The sequence below is a fragment of the Hyaena hyaena genome, unplaced genomic scaffold (assembly GCF_003009895.1).
Source record: "Hyaena hyaena isolate Hyena2069 unplaced genomic scaffold, ASM300989v1 scaffold_19, whole genome shotgun sequence".
In the NCBI taxonomy this organism is placed as follows: Eukaryota; Metazoa; Chordata; class Mammalia; order Carnivora; family Hyaenidae; genus Hyaena; species Hyaena hyaena.
Window position 1 is genome coordinate 2,885,299 of NW_024080651.1, and position 12,864 is coordinate 2,898,162.

At 38.0% G+C, this 12,864-nt stretch overlaps 1 protein-coding gene across 1 annotated transcript in view; it reads right to left on the reverse strand.

Moving 5' to 3' along the window:
- TTC28 (tetratricopeptide repeat domain 28) overlaps positions 1-12,864 on the reverse strand; it is a 607,700-nt gene that overhangs the window by 289,274 nt on the left and 305,562 nt on the right. Inside the window, exons 4-5 of the mRNA XM_039225918.1 lie at positions 10,146-10,418; positions 9,083-9,213 (exon numbers count right to left, since the gene is read on the reverse strand). Of these exons, the coding sequence (XP_039081849.1) occupies positions 9,083-9,213; positions 10,146-10,418 (404 nt within the window). The remainder of the gene's footprint in view (positions 1-9,082; positions 9,214-10,145; positions 10,419-12,864) is intronic.

The window sequence follows — 12,864 nt, forward strand, 5'->3', positions numbered from 1 at the left end:
AAAACTAAAGGAAGATATACAATAGTTTTATTACTGAAAACTATAAAACATTGCTGAAATAGATTTTACAAGGCTTAAATAAATTTAGAAATATACTATGTTCATGGACTATTAGATTCAAATATATTTATAGATTCAATACTAATCCTAATCAAAATTTCAGCAGGATGTTTGAGTGAAGGACAGGGGAACTATAAGCTTACTCTAAAATATATACCTTTACTTACATGTATATAAATGTAGATAACTTGGAATAGCCAAAGCAATCCTGAAGAAAAACAAAACTACTAGAATTACAGAATCAGAATTCCAGATTCATTAAAAAGCTGCAATAAATAGGCAATATGCCATTGGCATAGACAAAGAGATCAACAACACAGAAAAGAGAGTCCTTATATGCCTTACACCTGACTTATGACAAAAGGAGCACATAGTATGGTCTTGTGAATATATGGTTCTGGGTTAATTGGATATTCATTCATATGAGGGAAAAAGCTGAACTTTGATCCCTACCCCAAACCAAACACAAATGTACATTGCAATTGGCAGGAGACCTAAACGCAGAAGGTAGAACAATAAAGCCTCACAGAAGAATATTTTCATGAGCTTGGGACACACAAACATTCACTTAAACAGAACACAAAAGGGATTTACCATTTATAAAAAAGGACTGGTAAACTGGGCTTCACCAATATTTGTATGATAATGAGTAAAAAAGATAAAAATTTAAAAAGAGAGCTTTCATGGTTCAGAGATGATATAATGAAACCTTAATAGGGAAAACATTGCTGAGGGGTCAAAGAAGGGGTCTTGTATGCAGAGGCCCCAGGACAACTAAAGATACGGGGGGTAAAGTATAAGGCATGTTTAATAAAGTATGACAAGCAGGCTTATATGAACAGATGCTAAGGCATGTGACATACAGAGTAGCTGAAAAGGTTATAAAGGCCTTTGGGCTTTATCCTAAAAGCAAGAGAAAGCTGTCAAAGGTTTTTAATCGGGAAAATTTGTGATCAGAACTAAATTTTTGAGGGATACCTCAAAGATTTCTATAGGTGATGGATAAAATTGAGAAGAAACTAGAATCAGGGCAAAGTTAAAATAGATTTCACAAATTACAGTATTTACATTTTCCCGTGTGACAAGAAGTACGCAAAGCTACCCAGCAAATATAAACAGCACTTTTTCCAGGAGTGTTGAGTTTACTTGACTATCGGCAGGAAAACAATTTTACATTGAATTAAACTCTGATACAACACAGGCATGTGCAACTGCATGTGATTCATTTAAATGGTGGGGCCAAAGATAATGTCAATAATAACAGTAGCACCGTTTTGAATTCTTATTGTGTCTTAGGCACTGTGCTAAGAAAACACTTTACATGAACTTATTTGATTCTCAAAACAATAAACAAAGTAGTTCTACTAGAATCACTTCCTCCATCTAACTACACACACAGTTATCTACTCAGATATTTGTGTTTCCATATACCTTGTTTTTTTCACTTTTTTTTAGGTTTTATTTATTTTATTTTGAGAGGGAGGAGGGGCACAGAGAGAGGGAAACAGTGTATTGCAAGCAGGCTCCATGCACCATGGGGCTTGATCCCACAACCCAGGGATCATGGCCTGAGCCTAAATTAAGAGTTGGATGTTTCATGAACTGAGCCACCCAGGTGTCCCTTTTTACTTTTTATTTATCAGCTATTAAGGCTTCACATCCTTTATATTGCTGATGATATAACTTGGTGTAACCACTTTGGAAAGCTGGTAAAAATTAATAAGTCTAAACATATGTATGAGGAAACACTGCTGATGTTTCCCAAAAGATATATAAGAATGCTTACAGCAGCTTCTTCATAAAAGCCAAAAATTAGAAGTAACTCACATGTCCACCATGCCTAGAAGAATTATATAATTTTCAGGATCACATGGTAATAAGTGGCAGAGTCAAAGTTCAAGTTTGTCTAATACTAAAGCTCACATTCTCAGCCACTGCACTACACTTGAAAGAAATTACCTACTTAGCGGAGCAACTTCAGCCTATGCTCATAGGTCCAAGCAGTTGACACCCTCTCTTCTTTACTTGTAGGAGAATACGTGTTAGAAAGAGTGGGAAGTTCTGCCACAGTCCAGGCAAAAGATAGTATGGCGGAAGGGAGGGCCCAGAAAAGAGGCTGCCAGACAGAAGAGAATCAGGAACAAAGCCAAACGTGAGAGTTAGGTGGCTTGGGTAACACAAGGACAATCAGAGAATGCAGAAATAGGCACAGACTGAGGGCTAAGTTAGGAACTGAAGGTGGGTGTCCAAGAGGCAGTTGGATAAAGAAATATGACACCCAGGAGAGAAATCAGACTGATGAAAAAAGCTTCAGAATCATCAGCATATTTGCATATCAGATTCCTAAATAGAGAACAACATCTCTAATATAGTATAATTTATGCACTCTTCTGACAATTAATATTAGCTCATAGGAAGGTCTCTATGGGCACCTGAAATTAATTTTCAAACCATTGGAGCAGATAGAAGGTTAGTTAGAATGAAAAATTCCTGTGGAGAAGGTATCACCTCCCCTATTAAGTTTCCGGGAGTAATTGTATAAAAGAAAAAGCTATTGCTTTTTAAGGTAAGTGGTCAGAATGGTTTCAGGCTATTATCTTGCTGTTTGGGAAAATATACAAATATACTAGAGCCAAAGATATAAAAAGCAGAAAGGTATAGCTTGGTGTCCTCATAGCCACAGCATTCACAGTGGTTAGTTTTTGCTTCAAAAGTCAGTGTCCTATATTTTATTTCAATATCAAAATAATGCAGAAGGGAAACCAAGGTACATTTTGAGGTCATAGATACAATGTGAGAGTGGGATAATCATAAAAGTTACATTCTCTGATGGGGCACGTGAGTGGCTTAGTCGGTTGAGCATCCATCTCTTGATTTTGGCTCAGGTTATGATCCCAGGGACATGGGACCGAGTCCTGCATTGGGCTCTATGCTGAACGTGGAGCCTGCTTAAGATTCTCTCTCTCTAAAAATTAAAGAAAAATAATACAGTCTCTAGATTTTTGTACTCAAGAGAAGAGTGATTCTTTTGGGGAGAGTTCTCAGAGTTCCAACGAGCACAATAATTAAGAGGAAAAAAAGTAGGGATATAACATAAGGAAAGATGCACAAAACTATCATTATTTGCAAAAAATTTCCATTACAAGAAAATTCACAAGAATCAACAAAACATTATTAGCTATGAGAGAATTTTCATGTGGCCAAAACACACAAAACATGTAAAACAAGCACCTTTCCGGCATATCATCAGTACCTAGTTTGTTTTGTTTTGTTGTGCTGCATTTCCTTAAGATTTTATTTTTAAGCAATCTCCACACCCAATGTGGGGTTCAAACTCACAACCCCAAGATCAAGAGTTGCATGAATCAATAACTGAGCCAGCCATGTGCCCCCATCAGTACCTAGTTTTAAAATCCCACACACGATGGAAAAAATATCCTCTTTCCAATGAGATACATTAAATATCTAGGGAAAAAACTGGACTGAATTGTGTAAGTTCTTTACATATTTTAGATCTTAATCCCTTACGGGCTCTATCATTTGCAAATATTTTTTCCCATTCAGTAGGTTTTTGTTGATGGTTTCCTTTGCTGTGCAAAAGCTTTTTTTTTTCTTTTTTGATGTAGTCCCAATAGTTTGTGGGTTTTTGTTTTATTTTCTTTTGTTTCCCTTGCCTTAAGAGACGTATTTAGGAAAATGTTGTAGCCAACGTCAGAGAAATTATTACCTGTGTTCTCTTCTAGGACTCATTTAGGTCTTAAATCCATTTTGAGTTTATTTTTGTATATGGTGTTAGAAGTGGTCTAAATTCTTTTTAAGTTTATTTATATATTTTGAAAGGGAGAGAGATGTGGAAGAGACAGAGAGAAAGGGAGAGAGAACCCCAAGCAGGCTCTGCACTTACAGTGCAACGTGGGGCTTGAATTCACAAACCAAGAGATCATGACCTGAGCGGAAATAGAGTCAGACGTTTAAGCGACTGAGCCTGCCAAGTGTCCCAGAAGTGCTCTAATTTCATTCCACATGTACAGTTTTCCCAACATCATTCACTGAAGAGACTGTCTTTTCCCCTTTTCATATTCTTGCCTCCTTTGTCATTCTTTAACTGACCATATAAATGTGGGGTTATTTCTGGGTTCTATACTCTGTTCCATTGATCTATGTGTCTAGCTTTGTGCCAGTACCTTACCATTTTGGTTGTTGTTTTTTTTTAAACAAATAGTTTATTGTCAAGTTGGTTTCCATATAACACCCAGTGCTCATCCACCATTTTGATTACTATAGCTTGGTAGTATATTAAAATCTAGAATTGTGATATCTTCAGCTTTGTTTTTATGTAGCCATAAAAAAAAAAAAAAGATGAGATCATGCCATTTGCCACATGAATGGACTTAGAGGGTATTATGCTAAGTGAAATAAGTCAGACTGAGAAAGACAAGTACCATATGATTTCACTTATCTGCGGAGTCTAAAAAAACAAATGAGTAAACAAACAAAAAGCAGAATCAGAACTAAAAATACAAAGAACAAACTGATTGTTGCCAGAGGGGAAGGGATAGATGGGAAAAATGGGTCAAAGGAGTGGGAGATACAGGCTTCTGGTTATGGAATAAGTAAATCACAGGAATAAAAGTCACAGCATACGGAATATAGTCCGATATATATATCGGAATATAATGATACTGTAACAGTGTTGTGTAATAGTGTTGTGCAGTGACAGATGGTAGCTACACTTGTGGTAAGCAGAGCATAATATATAAACTTGTAAAACTACTATGTTGTACACTTGAAATTAATGTAAATTGTGTATCAACTATATTCAAATAAAAATAAATATGGAAAAACTCACCCTAAAAGCACAGATTGCTGAGGGCCATAAAAGGGTAAATGCAAGAGCAAACCACATTCCTGAACAGAAGACCGACTATCGAAAGAACATCAGTTTATCTATAATTAATTTGTAAATTTAATACGATTCCAACAAAAATACCAATGGAAGAGTCTCCAAAATTCAACAAAGTGATTTCAAAGTTTATTTGGGGGTATTGACGGGAGACAAGAATATTCTAGAATTTTCTAAAAGAATAACGTTATGAAACTTACAGCAGATGTAAAATGTGCAATAAAGCAACAATAAATAAAACTGTACTTTGGAACACAAATTGTCCAACAGCTCACTGGGCTGATACTGCAAAGCCTAGTATCAGATCAATATTAAATAACCAACATCAAAAAAACCCACAAAAAAATAAAATAACCAAACATTACAACAGAAAAAAAAGGATAAATATTCAAGCTTTTTATAAAAGAAATTTTTAAAAACAGTCAGCCCCAATAGCAATCAAAGAAATGCAAAGTAAAATAGCAATATATCACTTTTTTGTTTGACTTATCAAGCTGACATTTTAGTTTATGTTATTTATTATTTAGTAATGCCAAATGTTGGCCAATGCAGGGAAACAACCTCTGATACATTGCTGGTAGGACTGAAAACAGATACAGCCTTTCTGAGAGCTATTTAGCAGTAAGTATCAGAAGCTTAATACGTTTTTTCCAAACAAGCCCACTTTTAATAATTTAGCCAAAGGAAATGATGAGAGATATGTTCAAAGATTAATCTACAAAGATGTTTTTCTAGATTTAATAACATCAAAAATTTTGAAACAAACTAAAAATATAACAGCAAGAGTAGAGACGAAATAATTTGTGATAAAGCCATAATACTTCTGTAGAACATTTCATAAAATGCAGAAATGGGGGGACTTGGGTGGTTCAGTCAGTGACGTGTCTGACTTTGGCATCCCATCTCATGGTTCGTAAGTTCAAGTCCCACATCGGGCTCTGCACTGGCAGCTCAGAATCTGCTTTGGATCCTCTGTCTCCTTCTCTGACTGACCATTCCCTGCTCACACTCTCTCTCAAAAATAATGAAATGAACATTTTTTAAAATTAAAAATAAATAAAATGCAGAAAGGTAAAAAATTAAGTGGAAAATATTAACAACAAAAACAATTTATAAAAGTATCACAATAGGATTTCAATTTTTGTTTGAGTAAACAATTATATGTGCATATTTGCTAAAAGATTATACCCCAAATACTGAAAGAACGGTAGGCTTATGGCTTGTTATTTTCATCAACTTTTTACATAACTGGATCAAACTAATGAGTCTTACCCTTAAAAAAAAAACCTAAGAGTCTGTGACTAAAACAAATAGAATGGTAGAAAATGGTATCAGATCTTTGCTAATGGTATGAAGTATTTTGTCCATCGTGACTGATATGAGGGATCACATGACTGATACGCTGACCAGGTTTTAGAGCCCCGCACACCAATTTCTGGGTCTCACTCAGGGGCCAACCTGAGTTCCACCTGTTTCACAAAGGTCACCCTGGTCTACACCTGGGAGTCTCTGTCTCCTCCAGAATTTGAGAATCTTGGCAGTGACTGAAGAGAATGTTCATTATTTATTGCTCAAGCAGTGTCTTAATGCTTTTGTTTTATTTGAGTTCTGTCTCAGAGAGAACACCAGCCCTTCCAGAGGAGGCCTCATGCCCAGGGCCTAGACCAGTGCCCTCCGCACGGTGCTCATGTTTGGGACTTTGCGGGCAGACACCACACTTCACTGAATTCTATCACAGAAGACTGGGCAACTAAAACTTTGAAACTGAATGAAATACACATTACTGCAATAATTCCTTTGAATGTTCCTTTAAATTCTAGACCAATATAACTCCAGTCTTTAAAACTATTGGCCGGTTTCAGGGAGGTGGGAATAAAGATTTCCAGTTTAATGCAGGCAGACAAGCAGCAGCAGTCAAATGCAACCTTAAAAATTAAGGGAGAAGGTAAGAAAATAGCATTAAATTCTCAAGAAAATGAATGGTGGTACCCTATGATTCCAGAGGCAAACACAACAGAAGAGACACAGTGAGAGAAAAGAGGAATTCTACAGGTCAGTCTAGAAATCAGATAAATATGCTTTGGCAACACAGAGCATGGGCCCAGGCTAGACAGGACGTCCCCAAACAGGCTTCTGCTGTGGCCGACCTGTGGCTAACCGGCAACCAGAATGGGCAACAGTGAAAATGAAAGAGCCAGGAGGGAGGTTGTAAAAATTATTCCAGTTTTGATAATGAGAAACTTTGAAGAGAAAATTAATGGGATTTTCAACTTGGAAAAGGAGAGGCCACAGGCCATTAATTATGGTAGCTGAACATTCACTGTCTGGTCCCAGAGGGGTAAAATCAGTCTTACTTATACATAAGGAGGGGTTCCCAATAGGCAGGTTTGTGAACTACTGTGGTGGTGGTGAAGTAGAGGCCAAAAGACAGGGAGATAGGGTGTCTGTGGCAGGCAGAAACTTGAAGATGGGAGATTTGGGGAGGGAACTGGTTCCAGTATTATCTCAAGGTCCCTTCCATCCTTATAATTTAATGATTTCTTAATAAATTATTGTACAGCAAAGGTTTATAAAACCCAGATAACACAAGCTATATAAAATTACACTATTAAGAAAGAAGAGGGAAGGCAGAAAATTTTCACTTCTCTTTTTTAATACCTATGATAATCCTACGCCCTAATTATAAGTCTTTCAACCCTATTCAGTAATTGGGCTAATATATATGCATCCCAAAGGTCAGGAAAATAGAGTATAAATGCAGCTCTTGACATATTTATAGCCATCTGAGCCTTCACTAAATGGCCCTATTTAGACAACTACGCTGGTTTAGTCCTTAAACCTGGCTCTCACTTAAAGCCATCAGTATATCTGCATCTAAAAGTCTGATCCCTCTTTTCATTCCCTTAACATCAAGAAGTCAGATTTCTGGCTTTTAAGAACTGTTTATAAACTAAGAGTAAATAGGCAAAGAGAAAAAATATTTAGTATTATCTTGAGAATAAAATCACCTGAAGTCCATGTCCCTTCACTGCTATGTTTTGACAGCTTTCAAAGGCCTTTTTCTGATATCCATGGATGAGAGAAACTATAGAAGTCTCTTCCGTTCCCATGGGGAGACTCCAGCACACCACTGAAACAAAGGCTTTTTTCTTCCCCAGTGTTTTCCTAGTGACTGACCATGTTCTAAAGACTTGAAGATGCTGGATCATTTAATAGTATAATTAATCTCTATAATGTTCCACAGTGAAATTCTAAGATAACTAAGTATAATTAAATGTATTTCTCAACACATAGATTGATTCATAAATTTGTTACTGCCTCTGCTATTACCCTCTTCTTGTTAATAATATTATAGTAGAAGCCCATTTATGGAATTCCAAGTACCATGTTAGGCACTTTACATATGTATTTATTTATAATCCTATCACAACTGTGTATGGAATAAATATAATCATTATTTTCTATATAAGAAAATAGAGGCAAAGAGGAGTTAAGTAATAATTTCCCCAAGATCCTTGAGCCAGAGCCAGCCTGGGTCTATTTTACACCAAACCCCACCCTCTTTCCACCTTGTAGGCACTTTCTCATCATGCTGCATCTACTGGATATCAACTCCCTGAGAGTATTACATTCCATTTCTCTAATAAAGACAGACGGTATTACTTATCATTATAATTCATGTCTCTCAATCAGACTTAATATGCTTCTGCCACCTGAGTTAAAAATCCACCAAAGACACAACATGAAGAGTTTGCAGTAATAATACTCCATCTCAAAGAAAGCAAATGTAGGTTTCTTTAACTTAATGGATATATCATGAAGATACAGTTTTTTGTTAATTTTCATAGGTCTCTTCCTTTCATAGTTGAATAGAATAAGAACAATGCATCTAACAATGCTAGCTGTTAGATCCTGAGGTCAGGGACCAAATTTTATTCATTTCTATATCCTCAAGGTCTGTATGTGGTAGACATTCAATATCTGATTGTTGGTGAAAGATAGACGCAATGATCACCTACTTCTAAAAGTAACATTTTAGAGTACCTAAAACATTTTGAACAGCAAAAAAGACTCCATGTTTCCAAAACAATGTATAAGGTCTGCAGGTAAACTTCCTACCTCTCGATCCTTGAGTTTCATGGCGAGCACCAACTGGTGCCTGTGGTTAGTGAGAGCCTCCCGATAATTTCCTTTGGAGAAGAATGCAGAGCCCAGATTCCCATGAGCTCGGCATTCTCCTGTCTGGTCACCTGGGTTGGATTTTAAAAAAAGATAAAATTTCTCTAAGTTACAGTGTTAGTTATAATTTGTAATGCCCACATTAATTTAAGAGCCACAGATTTACAAGTAAGATTTCACTTCCCTTCTTTTAGAAAAGTACTTTCTTCTTCTCCAAGACTCTATTTAGTAAGTTATGGTCCTAGAACTTGAATCTCTGGACAATAACTTGTTATAACACACAACTAGAATCAGGGATATAGGTGTCCTGGTAATGAGAGGACACAAACCAGCTGCTAGGAGTCAGCTCAATTTTCTGCTAATGACCTCTGGTTCTGAACAACCATCAGCTTGCTGATTCAGACATTTAACTACAAACCTACCATGATGTGTTGCTTCTTTACAAGTATGCTGATGGCAGACTTACCGCGTCTCTGCTCTTACTGCACTCCTGCAAGTCACTGAATAATCGCTGTAACAACAACCATACTCACAAGCCACACTTATTTTACAAATGAGGAGATGGTAGCACAGAGAGCTGAGGCATCCTGCAGAAGGTCATATGGCTAGTAAGCGGCAGAGCCAGGATGCTAAACTCAGCAGTCTGGTTCCATAGGCCACACTCTTAACCCCTGCACTGGACCATTGCCTCTGGCAAAATGCTGATGCAATCTAAGGTAGGCAAAAATCAAAATTAAGATGAAAGATTCACCCATTAATACTATCATTTGGGGTATTAAAGCTGTGAGCCCAAATCTCTGAAGAGGGCAATGAGTATGTTAATCCACATATCTCGGGCTTTTGGGAGCCTTGGTATCTTGTTATAAGACCTAAGCATTCTAAAACACAGAATATTCTAGAGACACGCTCACTTTTCATCACATGTGGTATCCCTGTCCATGTCAGGCTAATCAGTTTTCTTTATTTCCTGTCTGTACTGAAACAAAAGACAAACATACCCTACCTAAGGTCTTGGCTACATCCAAGTCCTGCTGCATGTATCCAGTACTCTTCTCTGTGTTTCCAAGAGACCAGTAAGCACTGCTCAGGGCAGAGAAAACCGAACCTCTCAGTTTGAGGCTGCAGGTGCCAATCTTGAGAGCAGCTTCTAAGACAACCACAGAGGCCCCATGATGGCCAGCTGTCAGGAGTTCCTGCCCAACCACAGATACGACCACAAAGGGGCTCTTGTCCAGTTTCATTTTCTGAAGCTGCTGATAAGTGGGCTCGAGAGAGTCTGGAAAAAAAAATGGAAACGAGAATGTAGGATGCTATACGAAACAATCTTTTGTAATAGGCTTTAAAACATATGTTTATCACACTTTTTTATGGGCCATTTCGAGTACAAACTCTTCAACCTTTAGCACCACCCTCACTGCCGTTTAGCCATAGGACTCCATGACCCCAACCTTAGTCCGGTGATTTCCTTCTCCCCACTGCACATGCGCACACCACACTCACCTTCTCTTCCAGTCCTTCTCTGATTATGATGTGCCACTCTCCCTGAACAGTTCTCCCTCCTCTGGTCTGCTGTCCTCTCAAAATCTTATAAGCACACGGGCACCTGGGTGGCTCAGTCAGTTAAGGGTCTGCCTTCAGCTCAGATTATGATCTCATGGTTTGTGAGTGTCTGAGCCCCCCATCAGGATTCTCTGTCTGCCTGTCTCTCTGCCCCTCTCCTAGTCACATGTGCTCTTTATAAATAAATAAACTTTTTAAAAAATCTTACAAGCACATCTCTCAAGTTCTGACTTTACCATCTGGTATTCTCAGGCCCTACAGCCCACAGTACTCTTTGTATCTAAACTGCTGCTTCATTTTTATAGTTAATATTGCACAGTTTGACCCTTAACTATTTTAGACTTGTTCCATGTGTGTTAATTTTTAAGACATTTCCCCAGCTAAATCTGAAGACCGCTGTAGGAGTGTTTAAAGGTTTATAGTAATTCCACAGCAATTGGCACAATGTGGGCACTAAATTGAAAACTTACCATTGCCATGTAGGTGATAGTCCCTAACACATCTGGTATTCCATAAATGTTTGTTCAATCGGAATCTGAATGGCTGATTAATAAAACTCCATCCAGATGATGCAATAAAAGAAGCTCTCCTAATAAAATCCCCATCATCCTCACTGCAACCCAGTGTCCAGTGCTGCTTCCAAGACCAGTATGACCAAACAGAAAAGTATCAGGGTGCCTGGGTGGCTCAGTCATTTGAGCATCCAACTTCAGCTCAGGTCATAATCTCACAGTTCGTGAGTTTGAGCCCTGTGTCAGGCTCTTAGAGCCTGGAGCCTGCTTCGGATCCTGTGTCGCCCTCTCTCTCTGCCACTGCCCCACTTGTTCTCTCTCTCTCTCTCTCTCTTTCAAATAAATAAAACGTAAAAGAAAAAAATTTAAAGTATTATCAGTTTTTGTTGTGATGACAAATGAAACCATAAAAAAATCATCTGAATTTGCTAAAGTAAGGCAGAAGACAAAATTAATGTTAATTGCATTTTATTTTCATGTGGTATCTGGAGAAGACACAGACTAGGGGTCAGAAAGCCACAAAAGGAGTCTTTCCACCGGAAGCCAGGTTTGAATGCGGATGACCTCTAAGCTTGCCTTCTCCCCCTTCTCCCATTTTTTTAAAAGACAATTGCAGAGCCAATGGCTATCACCCTACAATGATGTGGCACTTAGAACGCATTTGTTAGCTTTCCTCAAAAACTATTTAACATTAGTTATTCCACTGTGCACATGTAAAAAAAACTGTTAAAAGGCTGGTCTCTTTAAATCTTGAATCTCTCAGCCAACACTACTGCATTAAAATGTAATTGTTACAATTTATGACTTTGAATTTCAACTCTACACTAAGGAGCTCTCGTCTGAATCAACATTACCACAGAAACCTCGAAACCTACTGGTGCCTAAAGCATTTTTCCCCTTCAATCAGATCACTAAACAGAGAACAAAGAACATTTTTATACCTGTCAAGATGCAAGCGTGCGCAGTACCAGTAAACACTAGCTAACCAATAGGGTTAAATACAGGCACAGGAACCCAAGAATTACTGGAATAGAAAAGAACAGTACCACACTGAAATAAATGTGAGCAGAATTTGGTGGTATCCGCTGATGGGTCTGGCAGCCAATGATGATCACATTAGCGTCCTACCAGTCAATTAAGAGAAGCAAAAATAATAGAACTTAGAGATGAAAAGACCTTGAAAATACCCATTTTAGAAATGATGAATCTAAACATTTAAGTGATTCATTCAAGGTCAGACAGCTTGGGACAGAGCCAAGATATGAACCCATTGCAGGGCTCTAAGTCCAGGCTCTATGATACCATACCTAAACTAACTTCTTAGTTGTTGACAAAAGAAACTAAATTTGGCCAGTTGTAAGTAGAAAAGATATGCACAGAGGAGCTACTGCCAATGGCGAAAAATCAGGCCTCCAGACCCACAGTCAAAATCATGCCGCCAAAGCTCCATAAGGAAAACTACGTGACTGTTGCAACTCAACACAGGAGACCACAGGCTCCAAGACTGTTCCCCCCTCCCCCCCACTACTCCAGGCCACCCTTAGAAAACACTTGTCATGACTGCCAACCAACACCACCAGAACAGATTCTGTGCTATTCTTTCTTCTTTGAACCTTTAGCTCCTGATTCAAAGGTGGGTCCTAGATGCGA